At 36.2% G+C, this 22,468-nt stretch overlaps 4 protein-coding genes across 4 annotated transcripts; 1 reads left to right on the top strand and 3 right to left on the bottom strand.

Annotated features, from left to right (window-relative positions):
- The first annotated feature begins 1,277 nt into the window (after positions 1-1,277).
- LOC110846000 (geranylgeranyl pyrophosphate synthase) lies at positions 1,278-3,732 on the top strand. Its single transcript, XM_022092583.2, has 7 exons — positions 1,278-1,839; positions 2,220-2,286; positions 2,375-2,406; positions 2,518-2,563; positions 2,634-2,844; positions 2,937-3,079; positions 3,159-3,732. Exons 1-7 carry the CDS (start codon positions 1,556-1,558, stop codon positions 3,459-3,461), a joined length of 1,086 nt encoding a protein of 361 aa, XP_021948275.1. The 5' UTR covers positions 1,278-1,555; the 3' UTR covers positions 3,462-3,732.
- Positions 3,496-12,460, bottom strand: LOC110845999 (zinc finger protein 287). The gene is made up of 14 exons (XM_022092582.2): positions 12,270-12,460; positions 9,046-9,219; positions 8,751-8,866; positions 7,986-8,187; positions 7,647-7,844; positions 7,167-7,331; positions 6,818-6,932; positions 6,715-6,758; positions 6,624-6,637; positions 6,066-6,543; positions 5,410-5,500; positions 5,301-5,312; positions 5,205-5,226; positions 3,496-5,111 (listed from the first exon to the last, which is right to left on the bottom strand). The coding sequence occupies exons 1-14, from the start codon at positions 12,283-12,285 to the stop codon at positions 5,007-5,009; spliced, it is 1,752 nt and encodes a 583-aa protein (XP_021948274.1). The 5' UTR covers positions 12,286-12,460; the 3' UTR covers positions 3,496-5,006.
- Positions 12,461-13,134: 674 nt separating this feature from the next.
- On the bottom strand, positions 13,135-17,149 carry LOC118435067 (choline dehydrogenase, mitochondrial-like). The gene is made up of 13 exons (XM_035850190.1): positions 16,591-17,149; positions 16,413-16,508; positions 16,134-16,277; positions 16,005-16,060; positions 15,853-15,922; positions 15,464-15,580; positions 15,266-15,400; positions 14,915-15,190; positions 14,812-14,846; positions 14,332-14,712; positions 13,954-14,248; positions 13,824-13,887; positions 13,135-13,762 (listed from the first exon to the last, which is right to left on the bottom strand). The coding sequence occupies exons 1-13, from the start codon at positions 16,706-16,708 to the stop codon at positions 13,630-13,632; spliced, it is 1,920 nt and encodes a 639-aa protein (XP_035706083.1). The 5' UTR covers positions 16,709-17,149; the 3' UTR covers positions 13,135-13,629.
- A 3,081-nt stretch (positions 17,150-20,230) lies between these two features.
- On the bottom strand, positions 20,231-22,003 carry LOC110845700. The gene is made up of 6 exons (XM_022092171.2): positions 21,844-22,003; positions 21,417-21,722; positions 21,235-21,341; positions 21,107-21,162; positions 20,734-21,027; positions 20,231-20,672 (listed from the first exon to the last, which is right to left on the bottom strand). Exons 2-6 carry the CDS (start codon positions 21,702-21,704, stop codon positions 20,434-20,436), a joined length of 984 nt encoding a protein of 327 aa, XP_021947863.2. The 5' UTR covers positions 21,705-21,722; positions 21,844-22,003; the 3' UTR covers positions 20,231-20,433.
- Between the last annotated feature and the right edge of the window lie 465 nt (positions 22,004-22,468).

Raw genomic sequence — 22,468 nt, 5'->3', positions numbered from 1 at the left:
TTATGTAACGAAGTTATGTGACGTGAAGCTGGAGAGGTTGAGGAAGTGAATTGCTTCTTTTTATTCCTGAAATTTACTTTATTAGATATGTATGCACATAATATGGAGCACTTCAAATTTTATGGAGCCTCCGTTAGTTGGTATATATTTTTAGTAACCAACAATGCTTATACGAATTATTCACATTTTACCTTTCTTTGCAGTCCATCCATCCATTTGATGAGCTGTAACATTTTGCATGGTAAATTTTGCAATAACGCCACGTTTAAAAAATAAATAATTATATAAAATAGGGTTTATCCAAACTTCCTCGTTCTTCATCACATATAACCTTGTACATATAAACGCTTTTCGGCGAAATCATGGAAGACGTGCAGATATATATTATTTATGTACATGTTAATATATTAAATCAACTGATAGAACCGACTACTTTTGAATATACATTATACTTCCCATTCTTGCTTGACATTTGTATATGTTCAAGAACACCCCATGTGAAAATTTAAACCAGATCATTTTTTTCTATCTTGTGTGAAATCTATGAGGAAGCGTGATTTACACTTGGAGTCCTGTATGCACATTTAATGCATTACATAATCTATTGATAGCTTGAATTTCTTCTAGATATTTCATCATTCCAGTTTTTCGCAGGAAATAAAAGGATTGGAAATAAGTTATCCTTGCATTTAACTATTTTTAAAATGTGCATAATTTATGCAAATGTAAGTATATTGACTACTGAGCAAATCAAATCACTGTTTAGCATCCATAAATACTTGATTCGCATTTCCTCCTACTGTGTGCCACTCGGGATTTATGACAGGTTCAACTTATCTCTGAAGAATATTTCAGAAATGTCCCACAACTGATTTCAATTTCAATCACAAAGCGATACATAGGTAGATAAATGTTTTTATTTTCCCACGTTTCTTTCTAACCTTGTGTCAAATACTCATTCACTGCGAAGACTTAATTAGCGACGGACGGACTACATCGTCCAACCGTTATGGATGTCTTGAGAACCATTTCTCTAGAATATTGAGCAATACTTTTAACGTCAAAATTAATGACGTATGTTATTTATCTGTTGAACAAACATGAACTGACGCATATTTACTATATATGTAAATATGTAGGTTCTCCAGTCAACTCATCCTGAAGAATGTTCTTGACCATCGGGCAGGTTGATGGCTTGATTTATGTAACACTCTAAATTTGCACAGTAGCCTTAAAAAAAGATGTTCAACATAAAAATTTATTTCAGCACAATACAACTTCCTTCTGATCCATCAACTAAGTAATGGTTTAGCAGTTTTGGTGTAACAACATATAAAATAGATTTTCATACATAGATATTAGCTGAGACAATTTCTTCATCAGTGTGAGATATCTCCTAGTCCGGTGGAAAGGACGAGTTTCGCAATACAATTGTACGTCCAAACGATACATTTGTGGTGTGATTATAAAACATCGTATGATAGTCGGAACTCTCCTCAGTATTGTTGAAGGTGTTGTCCATTTCGTGCAATAATAGCTTTGTTCACAGCAAAACATGTCTGCTAACGTGGCACCGAGTGTGAGCGGGCTTCCTCCCGGAGGATCCAACAATGGCGTCGCGGTGGACATGGCAAAGTGTTCCGTTGCCGAGAAATCCGAGAACTTGGAGAACTTGGAGAGGGACAAGCTTCTCGAACCCTTCACCTACGTGGCCTCCATGAAGGGAAAGAACTTTCGAAGGCAGTTGGGTATCGGGATTAATTATTGGTTCGGTGTAAAAGGGGAAACACTGGATAAAGTTCTTGAAGTTGTGGACAAACTGCATAATGCTTCACTGGTGTAAGTTTACATTCTTAAATGAGTTGTCGAGATTCTGAAATTGGTAGTACATATATGCACATATCTTTGAAGCTGAACATTTACTTGGGCACATATGCAAAGTTTGAGGGAACTAGATACAGAGATAATTGTCATTTACCTATTTATTAATTAATTTTAATTTTAACGCAACATATTGAAAAACCAAAAGACACTCAAGTATCTAAATATCTAGTTCGCTTGGGGAGTAGAGCTTGGGAAAATCAGATACATATGTACCTGTTCACTTTCCTATGGTATTTTCTCTTAAAAAATCATTCTGACAGTAGCAAGTGTTTTCCCTATATTTTATGCACATTTTTCACAAGTTGTATTTTACGCTATTGCATAATCATTTACAGAATTGATGATATTGAAGATAACAGCGAATTGCGACGAACCCTTCCAACGGCGCACCTCGTGTATGGCGTATGTTTATAATTTTATGCAGCAATTGTTTCCCATTTATGAAGTTAGATATGCGTTGCGGTAAATTGTGCAAAATTATTTTATTTAGACTCCCATGTCAATCAATGCGGCGAATTACGCGTGAGTTTACATAATTTATGCTACCAGTATTTTTTAGTAAATTTTACTATTGTCTGAACATTGTCTGAACTGATTCATAAGAAAATAACAAATGAACTACTTACAACTCAGATATTTCGACGTACTGAAAACAGTGCTGGAATTTGGGACTATTGAGGTATATAAATAAATATATGTAGTATTCCCTATACTTCATAACATAACCACAACAAACTGAATTTTACTAGGCAGCAAAAATATATGCGAATCAAATGATTGCCTTGCATCATGGCCAAGGGATGGAATTATACTGGCGAGACGGGCACCAGTATAAACTGCCTACCAAGGAAAACAACAATGGCAATGAGTGTGCCAAGGGTGACGCCAACAATCCAACAACCTGCGCAACAACCTCGTCCCTCCCGACGGAAAAGGAGTATCAAGATGTCATTGTTAAAAGTATGCTTGGAAATTTAAACTTGTGATATATGTAAACCTATTCGTTCATTATGAAATGTCAAAAATGAATATTTCTACTATTTTTGGAATAGAAACATCCGGGTTGTTCGTTTTACTCGTGGATTTATTAAGAGAACGAAGTGGGAAGAAAAGTGTGAACGTCACCAAACTTACAAAACTGATGGGTTTGTGCTTTCAAGTTCGAGATGACTTGATGAACCTTACCTCTTCCGAGGTGAGTTTATTGACCAGAATTCGTAAAAACGGGTTGAAATCTCAAATAAGTGGGATGATATTTACTCTCTAATTTGCAGTACAAGGAAACAAAGGGGTTTTGTGAAGATATTTCCGAGGGGAAGTTGTCTTTCCCTGTCGTCTATGCTCTCAATAATCGAACTTTCTCCTTCGAAAAACGACTCCGGCTGGTTACCATTTTGCATATGAAGACAACCAGTAACGCCCTTAAAGAGGAAGCCTTTGAAATTTTAAAAGAAAGCGGAGCAATCCAGTACACAAAGGAAAGATTAGTCCAGCTGAAGGAGGAAATTGCACAAGAAATTAAAGTGTTGGGTGGTAATCCAATCCTAGAGCAAATACTTGCAAAATTCTGGGGGTAAATTAAATAGTAATTGGCGTGTAACGACAATATGATTTACTTGGTTATCTAGTTTTATATGTATGTTTATTTTTCCTTTGCTGAAAAAGTGTTATCTTGACTAAGCTAATAACAAGCAATCTAATAGATAATACACATAAAAGAAGTGGACGTATGTATTTATAACAGGATAACACACACAAGACATACACAATTTAAGTAATACATAATTATTGCATAATTATGAAATAAAAAAAGTTAGTAAAGAACATATTGTTAATAATGCAATATAATAATAATAAAACCGTAAAATTACTTAAATGCATTGGTTATTATTGATCAGGGTATTTTGTACAGTAATTTAACCATCATCATTATATTCGTATGTATGTAAGTATGTCTGCAGAAGGGTTAATACTTTTCTACTTCACAAATCAATTCACATAAGTAGCAATAAATAAGAGAGATTCGTTACATTGTCACAAATAATACAGCAATTAAGATAATAATAATCATCAAAGACATACAGAAAACAATACAAAAAGAATTAAGGGGCATGTTTGTTATACTTTTAATTAACAAATGTGTTGTGAGAAAACAAAATCACTTACAAAATGGCAGACAACATCACACTAATATTTATCATACAAAATAATACCTACATACGTAAAACAATTATTATTAGACAAGTAAAACATTAGTCTTGTTGGTGAGTAGTTTTTGCAGTTTTACATTACTTTATATGGCGTGAGAGTTTTTAACAAACACAAATGCATATTTCGATTTGGTAACTTATTTATATAAGAGACAACAACTACACTACTACATACGCTATAACTTGACACAACTGCCTGCAATCTTATTAGTTGCCATTATTGAATAATGTTGCCTGCAATTATTTGCATCCGTATCTCATTTTGTGATAACTTTAGTCCATTTAGCTGCATAGTAGCATGTTAAGTAGGTTCGGTTTCTATACGTTTTTAAGGTTTCCTTCGCTCCCCGTTCCCTCACTCCATCATAGTAATAGGTAATCCTCATCTTTTATCTTATACATACAAAAAACATGTTGCCGGTAGTTAATTAGTTGCATTTTTTGTTTGTTGAATTCCTTAACACTAGGCTACAACTATGTTATTAGTCTCTTTTGTTGCATCGTGGGAGATGGACTGGACACTTACTTGATTGAAGTATGTACATAACATGTACACGCGACGACGTTGAACATACACTGAAGACAAATCAAAAGTTTCGGTATTAAAAGGCATGAATAAGTAGAAATAAAATTACAAAATCGATAACAGTTTTTCAACAGAACAATACAAGGTTGTGACCATGATCCATCTCCCAAAACAATATCTAAAAAACACGATGTCCGTCATCATTACTCACACTAACATATCTATTTACAAAAGACCTATTTTTTAGCTGTAAAATCTTTCTAATAATCGGAAAAATCAGATCATTGGTTACAAGAGTTGGTAGTTGGTAGATTTGCATAATGTTAACAACCCTTTAAATAAATTATTGGTTTTTGTTATCATTCAACTGATTATTTTAAGAAAAATTAATTTGCTGGGTAGGTAAGAGGGCCGGAATTATGAACTCGCTGGCAATGCAACTTGACACTTCCTTTTTGGGTAAAGGTCTTTCCGCAGAATCCACAGGCATACTGAAAACGTTAATAAAGAGCATAATAAGAACAACATGACTAAACTTATTATAAAATTACTTAAATTTTTGGCTATTGTTGTTGATTACGTACAGGCTTTTCACCAGTATGAACCCTATAAGTGAAATAAAGTCGATTAAAAACGTACATTAGCATAAATACTTAAGCCATAACTTCGGTATAACTCACCTTTCATGGATTCTGCGATCGTCAACATAAATAAAAAAATATATATTTAGATCTGCCAATTCATCATTGAAGCTAACCAAGTCGACAGCTTGGAAAATAGGAAACTTACTTTAATGAAGTTTTTCTGCTGAAAAACTTGTTACACCATCGGCAATGCTTTGCTTTTCCTGGAGGAAATCCTCCTTCTGGGACTTCCATTCCTGTGATGATAAATAAATAAACCCTTACAATATAAAAAAAATAGCGTCAGAACGATCGAAATTTCTTTTAAAATGACACCATATCTGACAATTATGTATCTTTTGACCTTATCCTCACGGTCATGAGGTCAAAAATATTAACGTCATTGAAATCGCGGTCAAATTTCCTTTAAAATGACACCCAATATGACAATTATGTATCTTTTGACCTTATCCTCATGGTCATGAGGTCAAAAATATTAGCCTCATGGAAATCGAAGTCAAATTTCCTTTAAAATGACACCCCATATGAAAATTAAAGTTAAATTTAATTTGGACCACACCCCCTGGCTCTGTGGGGTGTGGTCCGATTGACCCCATTTTCGAAATTTACCGAGAACTAAAAATTAGAAGCATAATGGCGAAACAGGGGTTTGATTATGTTGACTCGTTGTGGAGATATCCTGCTTACGGACAGACGGATAAAACGATCACAATAAGTAGCTGACGCTACTTATTGCTTAATAATGTACATAAATATAAATGTGGATTGTTTCATTTTATTTTTACATTATAGATTTCGTACCTTCCTCGCCATCTTCGTCTTGATCGTAGCCTTCACCGTCACCTTCGTCACTCCCACTTCCGGCACTACTGCCTCCAACTCGAACTTGTTCCATTTGCTGTTGGCTTGCAATATATCGAGCCAGCGTCTTGGCCATCAGAGACTGGGGAGGGCTATCTCCTGCTGCCGTTGTAATTTCTTGCGGTTGAGTATTATTATTTTGGAAGCTTGTTCGGGATCGGAGGATGGATGGAGCCCCACGACCAAGAGCAGCCAGAGTATTAAGACCATTGTTGCCATTACTAAGATTGATGACTGTTGTGTTATTGCTTTGTGTGCTTGAAAGTCCAGGATGTGCTTTCAATTTATGCGAATCGAGGGCTTTCTTTGAAGTAAACATTGTCGGACAGAGAGAGCACTTCATCTCAAAAATATTCGTCTTTCCATTATATACCGCTTTTGCTTGTGGACATTGCTTCGAATGCGTGTTCATATTCGCCTATACATTGGTCATATCAAAGGTCAGATATTCCTTTATGCAATATGAATTTTTTAGGAAATTATGAATAGAACACATACCTTCTGTGAAAACGCTATAAAAACACAAAAATAATTTGTTAATTAAGTATGACGAAAGTATCCATATAAATAAGTTTATAGGTCAATTTACCCTTTCCGCAGGCGCAAGAATAAGGCTTTTCCCCAGTGTGGGTCCTTTAAGTGAAAACGTACATTAGCATAAATACTTAAGCCATAACTTCGGTATAAATCACCTTTCATGGATGACCCAAGATTGTTTCCAATGAAATACTTTTCCACAATATCTGCAAACATGTTGGTTGTCGACAGGGGTAGCAGATGATGTTCTACGTCTCGGCCCACCAGTTACTACACAGAACAATTAGATACTCGTTATCGTATATCGTTCAATATTCTTCATTCATTCTGCATTCTGATTTTTTAAATTTTAAACAAAGAGCAAAAATTTAATTGAGATGCATCAGTAGATAAGTAAAAGTAAACTGTAATGACTACACACAATCTGGATTATAATACTTGACTATCTAATAGATTGACTGAAAAGTGTGCTGAAGATGTTTTTATTTTTAATTTTCAACTTACAGCTGGACATCGGCAGTTGTTGTTGACCATTATATTCGGTTTCGAGTGGGTCATGATCACCGTTCATATCGTGATCATTTTGGCCATCGCCTTCCCCTTCTCCGTCTCCGTCCATAAAGTGTCCAAACTGGGCGAGAGGATATCCGTAATTTTGCTGATAACCATCTATAAGTGAAGGAAATAAAATAAAATCAACATATTCAATACATTACTTAATCCGATTGGACTTAAGATAAAAGGTTGACAAATACATTGAAATAATACAGCTTATTTAAGAAACTGCGGTGTGCCTCGAATACATCTATTTTTAAAATTCAATGACTTTAAAGTATATTGATTGTTTATCATAACTTGATGGCGTAGGAAAAGATTAACTTTATATTTCAGCGTGTAATATAAATCTGAAGTGAATGTGTGCACATCCTGCCACTTCCAAGGAGTTGACGTGTATGTACTAAATCCATAAAATAATTGACATACACTGATAGTTGTTGTATTGTCCTTCGTCCTCTTCTTCGTCCTCCTCATCCTGGTAATCGCCTCCCTCACTTCCTTGACCGTAACCATTGCCATTAGCTTCTGCATGGTACCCATTACTGGTTCCATTTGCATGCACAGCGTCAGTGTCAGAGTCGCCGTCGTCATGATGTGCAGCATGTTGTTCTCGTTTTGGCAAACCTACACAAACATAATTTTTTTAAAATAAATCTAGAAAATCCCGCAATATTATGCAATAAATCAGAATGAAAATTATATTTTCGAAAGCTTTCTAATTATTATCCACTTTTTCTAGATTTAGGGAAATAATTTCACCTGTACCTTTATTATGTTGAACCTGTGATGCTCCTCCGTGCCCATTTGTAACTCCGTTAGTTTTTGGTGTAACTGTATTGCTAGAACTATTGGAGGCAGCCCCACCATTCAAGTTGTTTGAAGTTGAGGATGATGTAGTAGTACCGTTGCTGGTAATGAGAACTTGTGGTTGGATTATTTCACTTTCTTCTTCCTGTCCTTTCTCGTCCTGAAAATAATAATAATTTGAATGCTATCTTATTGTACTTTTATGCCACTTATCAATGAATTTAGCGTTTTAAAATTGTATCCGACTATAAGAAACATAGTTTGCCAAAGTTTTAAGACTTATTCTTAATTTTGTTACTAGTTGATGAATAATGAGTGACCGATTTAAGATAAGTGTTCACATTATGTTTTGAAACATAATCGATTAAAAACGCATATTAGCATAAATATTTAAGCCATAATTTCAGTATAATCTGCACCTTGCCCTAAAGCCGTTTTATTGTAATTTACTGACTAAAATTTTGCCAAATTTTTCTTAATAGCATTTGGTCACACCCGTAATCAATGTGAATTAATAAATCCCTCGCTAAAGATAAAGACAATTTTTCTACACATTACTTGGAGCCTTTTTCTGAGTCATCTTTTGTACTTTAATCAACACAAACTATGATAACAGCGCAGTAATTTATGAAGTGCATAAAATATGTAAATAACACAAAAAATATCAGCTTCACTCGGTTCTAAACAAACACGAACATGCAAGAAGTGATTATAATTTGATACCTCTTCATCCTCGGAGCCAGTGACCCCCAAATTGAATGGGATGAACAAACCAGGCTCTCCATTTTCTGTGTGGCTTACATCTCCACCACGCTCCTGGATGTATTCCAAAAACTTATCTGGAAATTTAATACGCACAACATTTTAATCGACTTTCCTTTGTTTGTTGATTTCTCACATGCATTAATATGCAGTAATTTGCAATACTATTTCGTGTCAAGTGGCACAATCTCTGAAATTCTCATTGAGATACTTATAATCCTCTGATCTCAGGAAAAAAACGCTCTAATATACTTACCGAATTTTTTCTGGAGAAAGTCCCGATGGACTAAGATTTCTGTCGCCACACTCTGCAAATGTTCATTCTGCTCGAAAACTATTTCCTCCAATTTGCGATATCTGTCTGAAATTTCTTCAAACTCCTTTCGTGACACCATGTCCGAGCTTCCTTCCTCCGACGCAGTCCCCATGTCTTTTATTAGGCAGATTTGGGAAATTGTAAATAAATTATTATAAAATTTCACAACCTAGCAGGATATTCAACTTAATTAATTATAGATCGTTGTCTTGTTTTAATAATCTCAAACTTGTCATTTGTATTTGGAAGAACTGTATAGTAATGGGTCTCTTATTTAATACGATGCATATATATACCACTCTAAGATGACCTTTCGTTTAGACACGATTATGGAAGATTCACTTAATTTCACCGTTACTTATTTATTTAACTTATTATTTGCTTTGTTTCCCCTCCACTCATCCTCAATTCGTCTCGTCTTCCAACTAAAAATTTGTTGCTACTCTAACTAAAAAATGCAGTTCGGGATACGTTTAAAAAATAATACTTGAGTGTGTTGTTTGTTAATAGCTGTTGTGAGGTTATAAAAGTAATACTGGCTAAATTGCATGATAGAGTGATTCCTGCCGAAGAGAGCGTGGTGTGGCGTGGATAAAAAGTAATTATAATGGAGCGAATAAGTAGAATAAGTGTAATAATAAGTAAGGAGCGGAGAAATGGCTGTATTTTTGTAGCTCTCCAATATTCCCGACCCGACCGAGTGGGTATTGACTATTAATATTCCGTCTCATATTGCAATAGATAGAATAGTAGAAGAATAGAGTAAGCACAGGGTAAGTAAGTTTCTACGCTCGCTGTTATAGCTCCACACAGCCTTCCACTCCGTCCGTCCGCGGAGTCACCATCAATTTAGTCGTACTAATTCCAAAATTTCGCCACGCCACCAATTTTCCGCCGTAAACCTGACCCCACCCAGCACCCATATTTCTCAAAATCATATCCCCAATCGTCCCCCGTACACTAAATCATTCCTCTCTCAATAAGTCTCATCTCATCCGTTAACATTATCTCATTTCAATTCATGTACCAAACCTGCATCCGTTATCATCATCGGCTTTTGAAATAACAAAAGTTGCGAATACTCCCAAAAGTGAGACAACACTACCAAACCAAAACCAACTCAAACTCTACCAGTTATAAAAAGGTTTGAGTCTGCTTCGGATTTGTATAATATAGCTGGCTGGAGAGTTTTGGTGAGCGAGTGAGAGCAAGATGCGAAGAGTGGTTGGTGCGAGAGAGAGAGAGCCAACTATTTTTTGGCTTGAACAATTTCCTACTAAAAGTAAAGCAAATAGCATGAGGCAGGAGTAGTGCCAGCACTACTTGTACATATTCGGTGAGCTCATAACATCCTCCACAATTCTCATCATGGTTCATGGTGGTGGTGGTGGTCGTCGTGGTGGTGGCGATGCTTCATTCGAACCCCTCCAACAACTCTAACAAAGAACTATTCATTTTGTGCCCTTGGCTTCGGTTATTTCCCTTCCATTTATGCCACGCTATTCGTTACAATGTGTGTGCAGCTGCTATCAAATAGTTGGTTAAGGAATCGTCCACTGTAGCCAGTGGTATTATAAGTGATATGATGGGTGGAAAAGGCGTGGAGAAATAGTTAGAATATTAAGGCATGCTGAAAAATGGTGGTTAAACTGGCTCAACAATAGAATTAATCCCTCCAACAATTTAGTAGAAATAAGGTTCCATCCACAGGTAAAAATGGTTTACCAGGAATTTACCCTTTAGTAAAGTAAAAGTAGCTCAAATGCTGGGCTATGGGACCAGTGAGAATTAAAATTTAGGACTGCATGCAAAATATTATGGTTTATTGGCATGTAAACGTTCGAAATTGATGCATTCTCCTCAATCTGGTAGCAAGTTTCTCGTTTGGCATCGTGTATGTATAATATTTCATATCACTGCACTTTAGAATAATGCGAATGAATAGAGTCGGGAGAAGTTGGATTTAGATTGAGGGCCGGGTATATTTCGGGAAATTGGTGAAGAGATTCATGATGATGGTGGTGATGATATGAGAGGCAGCAAAGCTAACTTATGTGCATGCGTACATATGCATTTACGTATGTATTTACATACTCCGACTCGAACTAAAATTACCTTTGGACTTTTTGCTCTATCATCAATTCCTGCCTAGCAGTATGTACGTAGTCCCAAAATATCTCAAAAATAGAACCGAAAGAGAGCAGAAAGAAAGAAATTGGGGTGTGTGAGGCTATACAGGCAGCTCAGTCAGAGAAGTGATACTACCTTGTAAATACATACCAGACGTATTATTTATTTATATGCACATTGTATGATAGTCATGCATCCACTTGCTCATCAAATTTTGGTGTTCCAAATATTTGGCGAATGAAAGAAATTAGTAACTGACGATGAGCTAGACAGGAAATGGTATTTACATATTCCATGAATACATCTGTCATCGGAAATATTTCGTCCATCCAATGAATGAAATGTATGCATTTTGTGTACTGAAATTTTGAGACATCAAACATCTTTATGTCTCTTTATGTCTGTCGTATGAGTCATTTTAATCAATCCCCTACCTTGAAATAATGACGTAATGTAATTGCCTATATTAGTCAGTCGGAAAATGACTCCTCTCAACGTTTTTTTACAATTGGAATTCAAAAGCACTGCCAATAGATGTACTCTGTGGTTGCAAAACAGGTACCCCAGTTATGAAGACTACCCACCCACTTGCATAAGTACCTGAGAAGTGGGCAAAATCAAGGAATATAAATCTGCATTGGTTTCGTTTTCGTTCATCCTTTGTCGCCAGCCAGGGCGAGAACTACATACATAAGTATAATTCTATATCAAATCACTATTTACATAAAATGATAAAGGACACAATATACTGCAAAGAAAAGTGTATAATCCAACGCAATAAAAAACATGAAAAAGATGATCATTCGACTATAAATAGTGTTGTGCTGTGATACAGTAACTCGTGATATGTAAAAATCAATTTGAACATATAAAATCAATGGTTGTATGATTTTAAACCATGTCCGCTTTCGGAAATATGCAAAAATATACAAACCAGTCTGAATAATAATTTGAACGACCAGTTATGTTACGCTAAATTATTTTTAGTGAATGACTAAAGATAAGATACTGATTGATTAATGATTTGATCTTACCCATGACACTAACCATCACCGTGGAGTAGCTGATGATATCCTACTTCAGATAAGTCTCCGGAGATAAGCTGATGGATTAATTAGTAGGCAAATTTCACACAATTCTTGCTGATTCACTCAAAAACGACGAGGCAAGTAAGTGGGAAGCGTGGTCGAGCAACGTGCAGGCAGAGAGCAATAAACTAATTTGAGGTGTACAGCCGTCCATCAACTGCACGTTTTACTTGAAAGAAATACAAGTCTCGACAGGATGGAATTGAGATAGCTCTGCCGCTTACGAATTTTGACCGGGTGTAAGACAATTAATAACCACATCACTACCACCACTATGCCCCACCACTTCAAAATAACAGCCATTACTACACAATATTACTGCACTATAACTTATATGTAGTCAATAATGCAGGTTTTGCCGCTATTTAATTATTTAAATATTAATTTTTGTTTTTGCATTAAATTATATGGCAGTATGTTGTAATTAATCGCAACTGATCGAGTACATCTTCACTACGGGGAAACTGGGGGCTCTATTTGTATACAAGTATATGGAAATATTTTGGAATCTCGAACGTCAAAGAATGCTAAAAATATGTAAGAGCAGATACTACACTTTGATCTTAAAAATTAGTCAAAAGCGATTCAGTAAAGAATAAATAAATCAGTAAAAACTTCAGAGCATGGAAAATCCAAGCTATGTATGTAACGTAGCCTTTAATTTATTGAATTAGCTTTTTTCAACATTTTCGTAATGAATTATGAAAAATGTATTGTTACGGATAAATCAATACTTGGACAGTTCAAACATATTTCATGTAATGTGTATGCAAATGAGATGATCCATTTAAACCCAACAATTCATCTGCAAGTTTTGTTACACCTCCAAACATGTTATATTTATTTATTCGAAATTTATTTATACAATTAATTGACTAGTGGTGTAGAACAATTTTCCTAATTCGTTGAGATATTTTATATTATTAAATCCCCCAAACCCCCTACCCTCCCAAAAATGTACAAATATACATATCAAGTTTCATAACTCAAATCTACATAAAAAATAATATTTCAGGATACATTTTCATAACTTATGCGACGGTTTAATCGATCTGTTTAACAACATTAAGCTTGTGAGAATTCGAATTGAAACAACCCGTCTGTTCCATAGATTTAATGTTGAAAGAGGAACATTCTTGGGACAATGTTTTGTTAATGCTGTATTTTTTGGCTAAAGTACTTCGATTTATATGTGTACTTTGAACTTTGAAAGACAGATTAGCCCAAATTGACAATTATAAGAAGCACTATATTTTGTATTGTACTTGAGTATGTAATGAGCTAACATGTATTAATTTCATGTAAATCAGAACCAGTCTTGTTTTACAATGTCCGCAGCCACATGTCCGAGCATCCTGCAAGTCACATCATTAATCGAAACATGCTTTTGTTGTAGAACAGAACCATCAATGACTCTTAATCCTCGAGTTCCATATACTCTGAAACATTAGTAAAAGAAAATTACTCAAGTTTCATAAAAAAATATTATCAGGTCGGAACCTTAAGTGCGAGTCGACCACCGCCCATGGGTCCTCGGAAGGATGCCTCCCAATTGGAGCAGTACCTACACAAATATGCATACAACCCATCAAATTTTCAATCCATCCATTGTACACAATGTGATCAATACCTGAATATTTATACGCCGTCACTGTGATCTGTCTAGCCAAACACCGAAAATACTCGTCACTCATAAAGTTGATTTCTTGACAGCCTGGGATTGGTCTCCGCATGAGATGTCCCCTCACTTTAGAAAAAGCGTGAGTACGTTCCACTAATTCCACTGCAAACTTAATCCCTTCAACTAAGCCCTCGAAATCTCTGGGGTCTTCAAGGTAGCGTGGATCGATGAGAAGGGGGCTGTAAGGATTGGCATCTCGCAGCAGAATGTTCCCATATCCGAGAGGTTTGTTGAGTGTGACGAGCTACATAAAATTCATAGTATATATATTTTTACTGACTAAATATTTAACAGACATAATTAATTATATTTTATGCATTTTGAAACCTGCAAAAACGAGTCCTTTCCCTTTGTCATACTCATAAACCTTGCCACTTCGGGTTTTATGTTAAAGCTCTTTGACGCCCCGGACTCCAGTTCCTTGGACACTGCCATCGACAGAATATAAGCGTGTATGTTTGGAGCAGTTGTTCTCCCAGATTCCACTGCAGACTTTGTTGTTATGGCCCACGTTCCTTCGGCGAGGGAGGAACGAAATGCTCCCCCATCATTTGACCTTCCACCAGCCCACCAGTCAATAATATTTCCAACGGATATGTCCCGGTCATACCGGATGGCTGCACCTTTGTCCACAATAAATGGCCCAATAATACAACCATATTTATCCTGCAAGTACTGCCCAACTGGCAAATCCACTCTTGGTTTAATCTGCAGAATCAAAATGAGACAGAGTTTGAAAAGAGTTTGATGACCGGTACTGATAAGATCGTAGGTATTCGGCTTAAGAGTGCTAAATATTCTTCGTACCCCAACACTCTGCAAGTGACCCCAAGGTCCAACACCTACATATCCAATCGTTTACTAAATTACTAAAATCACTTTTAAGGTAAATTTATAAGCCGTTACAAACCTGACAACATGAGCAACTTGGCACTATTAAGACTCCCAGCGGACAAAATGACTTCTTTCTTGGCCCAAGCTCTAAATTTTTTCCCGTGCCGTTCATATTCAACGCCACGAGCAATATTAAGGTGACCATTGGCACCTTCTTCAAATAATACTCGATGTACGAATGCATACTTTCGCACGACTAGACTCCCCCTTTCTCCCATTATTGGGGCCAAGAATTCTGTATAAGCGTCCGACCTTCGCCCATTCTTCATGTACAAATCCATCATAGAAATGCCTGGATAATTTGTAATATGCGTTAATTTAATTTAAAATTTATTTTCGTTCATAAATTAAATCAATGCAGTCCTACCATCCACGTAAGGACCGTAAGGGTTGGGATCTCTTATTTTAATGCCAAGCTCTTCCCCAGCCTTCATCAAATATTTGGTAAACCTGGCTAAATTCGGGCGTTCAACACTCATTTTACCGCCTCGACCATGATCATCTTGCGCAAAAAATAATTAGTAAAATAATGTGATTACAAAAAAAATCCATAAAGTCAACTCACAACTGGGAAACCATCCGTTGTAATCCTCCATGTCACGATAATAATTTAAAATATTTTTGGTGGCCCATCTCCCGTCGCCCGTCTTGTTCGCAATTTCATCAAAACCTTGCACATTTCCTAGACACAAAATGGTACAAAAATAAACAACGCTTTGCATCTAGAAAGGACGCTTAGATAAGAATTCAGCGTTGCATTCTCCTCTTGCTTGTTGCAGTTCATTCCCTGACCATCAACTCAAAATCTCGTTTCTGCCGTTAACAAGTTTAACCGTGCTCAGGAAAATAAATGCATATTGACGAATTATAAACATTTTAAATTTGTTACCTGATTTTCACGAAATATTAACCAATACAACCACATATGTATGCATTTTCTTCTCTTAAACTCACCACGAATATACATCATCGCATTTAGTTGACTAGAACCTCCGAGCAATTTCCCAGTAGGGAACAGGACCGACTGGAATAGATCAAAATGATACTGCTCAAAACCATCATTAGACATTACATGTGCAATATCTAATAGATTTTATCCGACTCACATTATCTATGAGACCATGAGAAGCGTGTTTTTGTGGCACAGTGTAATGTGCCCAATCTATATTTGCATGTATTTATTAAATTATACATATTCTGGGATTGTTTATTCGATTTACAGGACGATTACATACCAATACTGGGCTCATTATACAGATAAAAAGTATAGATTGGAATATGCTGAAGAATTGTGGGTGCGCCTCCGTACTCCAACAGCAAGACGGAATACTTTTCTGACAATTTTGACGCCAGGACGCAACCCGTAGATCCGCCCCCAACTAAAATTCCCAAGCATTAGTATTATACCCAACTCATCGAAATCTCACATTTTTACTGAAAACGTGAGAATTCAATTCGAAAATATTCCACTCAGATTAAAAGGTAACACAACTTTATTTCCATTATGCACTCGCCAATAATAAAATCAAAGAGATCTCGTCCGTCTTCGACACGCATCATCATTCTGTCATAGTTTCTGTCCATCGACATGAAAAGCTCCAACATCGGACCTATTCAGAAGGAAGTCTGGTACCGTTTTTGCAGTTAAATGTCGAAAACATGGTCGAAAATTAATTACTAAACGATGCATACCCAACATTCCGACCAGCGTAAATGCGAGTGGCCCCAGAGCTAAAGCCCCACCCCATGCTCGCATGGGATTGAGATTCCGCAGAACGCTCATCATGAGCGAGGGTGTTGATCCACTCATTTTTTACGCACACACAATTTTTTGATTGGCACACAAAATCGACCCAATCTCAAACTTGTTCTCCAAAAAGATTGGAACGTCCACACCTCACCCTTAAATACAATTGTTCCAAATGTTCACTTCATGTCGTTGTCCAGTTTATCCCATGACTGTTTGCAGATGCACTTGCGCCAAAAATTTGCCAAAACTCGAACAAAGATTATGTACGTGTGTACACCCTCTCCAAATATTTATAATTCTGTTTTAGGCCAAGTTTAATTAAACATTAAACCTCTTCATGAAAGGCGTTGTTGAAATAAAATCGAACGAACTTGAGCTTTATTTTATGACGAGTTTATTTCACTTTTATGGCAGAATGCATCGTTATATTTTTACAAGATCACTTGGCGGAAGCTGAATACAATATGTATATATTTGCTGACTTTCAACTCAATACTGAAAATTAAAACAAAAATGCATTCCTAAAAAGATGACTATGAAATTGTGTCACATGTAATTCATGCGATGGAAAGAAGTTTTATACATATATTTATTCGTAGCATGACATCATATACACAAGTTACGACGATTGTATCAAAACGCTTCCATTTTCATTTACATGTGTACTTTACTCTGCCGACAAAACAAAGGAGGAAGGTATGCATATACATACGACAAGAAGGTAAACGTATGCTAGGGTTTACCGCATAAGGAGCAGACTGAATTATGTAACAATACATAACTACCTCAACAATAAAATAAGGTAACATCCTTTACCTCCATCCGTATTATGTACGTACATGCAGATTTACAAGGTAGTGTCATATGTATGCACGTGTAAGATAAGTAAATATGATGCCTTTGTGCAAAACTAAATAATTCTAAGTGCATTGCAGTGCATTAAGAAATGTAGGTAAGTAACAATTTTCGTAGTCAATGTGTCACTGCATGCGATGCAAAGTGATGCGATGGCGAGGGAGGATAATAATCAAAGAATGAAAGCGAATTGTAACATAATTGTAGCAAGTGTTGTTGGCTAGTTGTGTGATCACGTAGGTTAATCTCAATCTTAATTGTTTGCAATATGCGTACCACGCAATAATAATAAAAGGCATGCATTTTCTTCACTCAAGTCATCACATCGTGATGATAAGAAAAAAACTAGCCAATAATTCTAGTACTGTTCTAGTACTGTTAAATAATTCAGGTATTTTTGTTAAGATAAAAATATCCAGTATACAGAATATTTATGGGGAAGTGAGAAATGAGTCGGACCGGGCTCATTCCTTGCCAACAAGGCATTATCAAAATTTTATAATTTTACTTGGATTAACCTCAAGTGGGCATCTTATGAGATGAGATTAATGATTTTCCTACTGCTATTTAGTCTACATTATTTTACAAAATGCAATCAGTCCTGCCCACATTAAGTAATTAAGTCGTCCACAAAAGTATAAATTTTTGTTAAACAGAGATTAGTTTAAAAATCGAAACCGAAGCTCGATGCATATTTATGATTAAGGCTGAATTAAATCATATACGTCACACATGTGTAGGCGGGGTGCTTATGAATGATACATACATATGTATGGCGACAAAGTACTAAAGTCACATGAGTGACTAGTCTTTATAAGCTTTAAAAAATTCATCTTCCGCAACTTCCGTCACTTTGTCTGCCAAAGTAGAGCGGATTTGAGTGCAAGTGAGTGGCTATTGTTTTGAAAAATATCGTATGTGTATGTATGCATATAATGAGGATGCAATATGATTTGTGTCAAAAACATGAGACAATAATTTACTACCTTCGTAAGAATGCAGATTATCTGAAGGATTATTTGATGCTCGTGAAATAAGTCTCACGGGATACCTTGAAAATGAATATTGGCAAATATCTATTTACTAGGTTCTACATAGTTGCGTGCAGATTTGACTGGTTATAGTTACGGTCTCGGAGAGCTTGTTAAGTTATAAATTATATACCTAAATATTTCACTATGCAATTTTTACTTGCATTTTTATACCGAATTATTAACTTGGGTCGCCCTCTTATTAAATAATTTGTTTTTACACGAGTTTGTTTAGCTCAGACTGATTGCGTGTATCATGATATAAATTTGTGGGAATGGAATTGAACAGCCAGTCGGCATGAGTTTAACACCTTCCTCCCCTAATAAGCAATAAGTCAAATTGTACATTTAAATTGGGAATTGAGTTATTAGAAAATGTACTCATTACAGACATGAATGGAAATCAGAAGGATAGATTTTTCGTAGACAGACATTAAATTGTTGCCGTCTGAAACACATGTATCATCACATCATCACAACTAATTTCAAAGAATGGTGATGATGCCACGCGATTTCAAGATATTTGTAAGTACATATGCACACATAGGAAGCAAACGCATCTTTCTAGGTTATGTATTTTTTTATACCTCGGAAACGCATGCAATTTGTGAGATTATTGGATTTGCTAATTTGCTAAAAAGCTGAAGACTTGCCGATTGATATCCGCCTATTGTTAGTGCTATGATTTGTGACCTATTTTCGAAATGCTTCATTTAAATGAATATCCACCTACATATATAATAGCTTAACTAATGCAATGTCTCGAAATCGAAGGAAGATGAGTAATGCAATTATACAGTAACAACAATTGGGTAATCCCAGAAATCGAAAGCACCGAACGTATTATCAAATATCAGCTTGAATGTTAATCATAAAGGCGATCCAGATAATTAGCAGTAAAAATATTTATGTTCGTATATCCAGTCCAGTCCACAAGTTGTACGTCATGGTGGAGTCTCATTCATTACTTGGAACCTGTAACATTTAAGATACCCCAACGTAACGATGAGTAGGTTTTTTCTAGTAATGAACTATGTCATTACTCGACACTTTACGGGGTGAACAATTAACTAAATTGCACCAAACATGTGTATGAAATAGTATGAATACATGCAAATTGCAAATGGTACATCCTTTCAAACACAGCTGGAGATTTTCAATTCAGTAGTAAACTTTACTCCCTAAAGATGCATTTTCATGCAGTTTTTAAAACAACTCTCCTCCTAATGTGTTATCTATTTTTCGATACGTTCCATCAATTTAAGATGGTTTGTGGTACAGGGACCGAACCAGATTTGGCATATCTTAAGGTTCTGGTATGAAGTCAACATGGTTTTATATATTTATTTATTTTATTTCATCAATGAAAATCCTCTTTGCATTAGAAAACTCTTAATCCATTACCAACGCTGCCTCCAAAATCAACCACGAAACGCCCATTAACCTGCGCCTGTGATGAGAACCGTGACCCCGATAAAATATGTGCGTCAAATAGTGTAACCTACAACAGCACATGCAGATTCGAATGTGCACAGAGGAGAGTTCCTCGTGAGTTTTGCTAGGTGTCGATAAAAATACACAAGGTTATTTAAATTAACGTTTAATTTAAGGACTACGCATCGTGAAAAGTGGAGCGTGTGATAACTCAATGGACAAACAAAGTTACTGGAAATCATCTGGCAAACACTAATTAAAATTGATTCTGATGTCAATAAACTTATTAAATTTATTAAATTATTCTTGTTTTAAAACTAGGTTTAATTACTTTTTAGCTTATTTATGAAGCTAAAGAAACTTTTCGTTATTTTTTTCAGTTATGGCAAATTTTATTAGAAACAAATACAAACCCATACAGACTGACAAAAGTTAAAAAATGAGACAATTCATATCTTTGGAAAATTAAATATCGCGGATATCCTCCTCATCCGAGGAGTTATTGTTTTCTTTCTGTCCAATTGAAGATAGCTGATCTTCGGAAATAACCCAAGTCTTTGAACAAGTACTCAGAACCTCGTCATCACTTTCAGAAGCACCAGACTCGTAATCCTGGAGCGCATCCGCACCCTTGCCTTCAAGATCGCCGTGAATTATGGTAAGTGACGGGGGTTCTTCGTCGACGTTGTCGTCCTCCTTGTCATCTGCGGGAACAATAAATACATTGATAACCAACTCGAAATTGACAAGGCACGCTATACGTACCACTTCCGACGGCTGATGCAGACGAAGAAGCAACCTCCTTCGCTTTATTCTTTTCGGCCTTCTTCAATGATTTCTTTACACGTCGTTGCCGACGACGAATTTTTCGTACAGCTCTCCGCTTGGAAGTTACATCAGCTTCCATTTCCATTTCCAGGTCATGCTGTTTTAATTCATCTTTTCCGATACTCTTGTCACGATTGTGGTAATACTTGTTAGCCATTTCCAGTTCCTGTCGAATGTCGGATGACAATTGTCCTCTAACCGACACCGCATAGACTCCGATCTTCAATGAATCTACAATAATAAATTAAATATCATAGAAGGACATAAATTATTAATATTCGTCCATAGCTTTTATAATTGAAGTATTTACCAAGATGTTGATATTTTGCAACCCAGCTTTGATCCTTGTTGATCAACCCAATCATCCTAAGAATTAAAATATAATCGTAAACAACAACACATAAAGTAATATATTATCAACCAAAATCTATTCCATACCCTTCATAATTCTCGCTCGTATACAAATACGGGGACCCTCGTTGACCTGCCACTTTCAGAATTCGCTCGCAATTGTCGCATCCCTTCTCCTCAAACTCTTCCAGGCTCTGAATCGATCGGAAATAAAAGGCTTATTTTAAGAAAATAAATTGGATTTAACTTGATACACAACCACAACTGACCTTTATCAAAGAGCAAATCATGCATGCTACCAGTCTCCCGTTAGCTTTTACGTCGACGGGAATGGATGCCACTCCCTTCATGAAACGTCGAACTCGTTCCTCATGCTCGGCAGCAGCCGCTCTGCGCGCTTCTTGCTCCTCCAATGTCAACTCGCGAGGCGCCGCTTGGCTCAAGTTGGATCTTGTGGAAATTGTTGACGATGCTGACGACATGGAGGTCGAGGGACGACTCATACTGATCACCGACTCTTCGTCAGCATTAAGATAGCGACGACTACTCGAAGACATGATGCGTCGAAGATGGTTCTAAAATATTGTTTTGTTTAGAATTTAATTTAGAATTAGTACTAAGTTAAACATCGGCCTGCATTTAATTCGTTCAAAAAAGAACTATTCAATCTGGCAAATAAACAAACGCTGAATTTACCAGATTTGGAACTACCAATTTCAGGAAACTTGGATAACTAATTGCTCTCCAAGAATTTAGTTTAGGCTGAGCTGGCTGCTGAATGCTGACTGAGGAATACACTGAGGAGGGGAGCTTGCGAGGTTGATAATAACAGATCCTGATGCCCTTTGGATATGTGGTAGGGTCCTATGAGTGTACTAAAACCCTGAAGTGGTTTGACTCCATAGCCACATTTGCGCCCGCCACACCCACTCAAAAATGCTCAAAAAACGCTTTCACTCCAGGTTTCACTCATTCAAATCCACGCCAAAAATCCAATTTTACTCGGATTTTGAAATTTCTTTCACCATTACACTCCCAGATAGTTGCTTTCTTCAATCCAATGTCAAACTCAATTTTGATGATGATTATTTCGCAGGCATAATTTGCGTTGTGGATTACTACAACAATGCTCATTCAGAATTTTAAATTTTAAAAATACTAATAATTTCGAAAATATTGAGTTTGATATCGAATTGAAGAAAGCAACTATCTGGGAGTGTAATGGTGAAAGAAATTTCAAAATCCGAGCAAAATTGGATTTTTGGCGTGGATTTGAGTGAGTGAAAACCGGAGTGAAAGCGGTTTTTGAGCATTTTTGAGT

Source organism: Folsomia candida, unplaced genomic scaffold (genome assembly GCF_002217175.1).
Source record: "Folsomia candida strain VU population unplaced genomic scaffold, ASM221717v1 Fcan01_Sc003, whole genome shotgun sequence".
Lineage (NCBI taxonomy): Eukaryota > Metazoa > Arthropoda > Collembola > Entomobryomorpha > Isotomidae > Folsomia > Folsomia candida.
This window is presented reverse-complemented; position numbering and strand designations above follow the sequence as displayed.

Bases quoted from the DNA above. Each gene is read 5' to 3' on its own strand.
- LOC110845700 (XM_022092171.2), bottom strand. From the start codon at position 21,704: ATGTCTTCGAGTAGTCGTCGCTATCTTAATGCTGACGAAGAGTCGGTG. The intron at 21,342-21,416 runs GTCAGTTGTGGT...CGATCGATTCAG, and splicing joins TGATTTGCTCTTTGATAAAG to AGCCTGGAAGAGTTTGAGGA. The intron at 21,163-21,234 runs GTATGGAATAGA...TTTAATTCTTAG, and splicing joins ACGAGCGAGAATTATGAAGG to GATGATTGGGTTGATCAACA.
- LOC118435067 (XM_035850190.1), bottom strand. From the start codon at position 16,708: ATGAGTGGATCAACACCCTCGCTCATGATGAGCGTTCTGCGGAATCTC. The intron at 16,278-16,412 runs GCGAGTGCATAA...TGGGAATTTTAG, and splicing joins TCTCTTTGATTTTATTATTG to TTGGGGGCGGATCTACGGGT. The intron at 13,888-13,953 runs GTATTGATCACA...ATATTTGTGTAG, and splicing joins GACGGCGTATAAATATTCAG to GTACTGCTCCAATTGGGAGG.
- LOC110846000 (XM_022092583.2), top strand. From the start codon at position 1,556: ATGTCTGCTAACGTGGCACCGAGTGTGAGCGGGCTTCCTCCCGGAGGA. The intron at 2,845-2,936 runs GTATGCTTGGAA...TTTTTGGAATAG, and splicing joins TCAAGATGTCATTGTTAAAA to AAACATCCGGGTTGTTCGTT. The intron at 3,080-3,158 runs GTGAGTTTATTG...TCTAATTTGCAG, and splicing joins TGAACCTTACCTCTTCCGAG to TACAAGGAAACAAAGGGGTT.
- LOC110845999 (XM_022092582.2), bottom strand. The intron at 7,845-7,985 runs GTACAGGTGAAA...ATGTTTGTGTAG, and splicing joins ACAGGTTCAACATAATAAAG to GTTTGCCAAAACGAGAACAA. The intron at 5,501-6,065 runs GTACGAAATCTA...TTATCATCACAG, and splicing joins AGACGAAGATGGCGAGGAAG to GAATGGAAGTCCCAGAAGGA.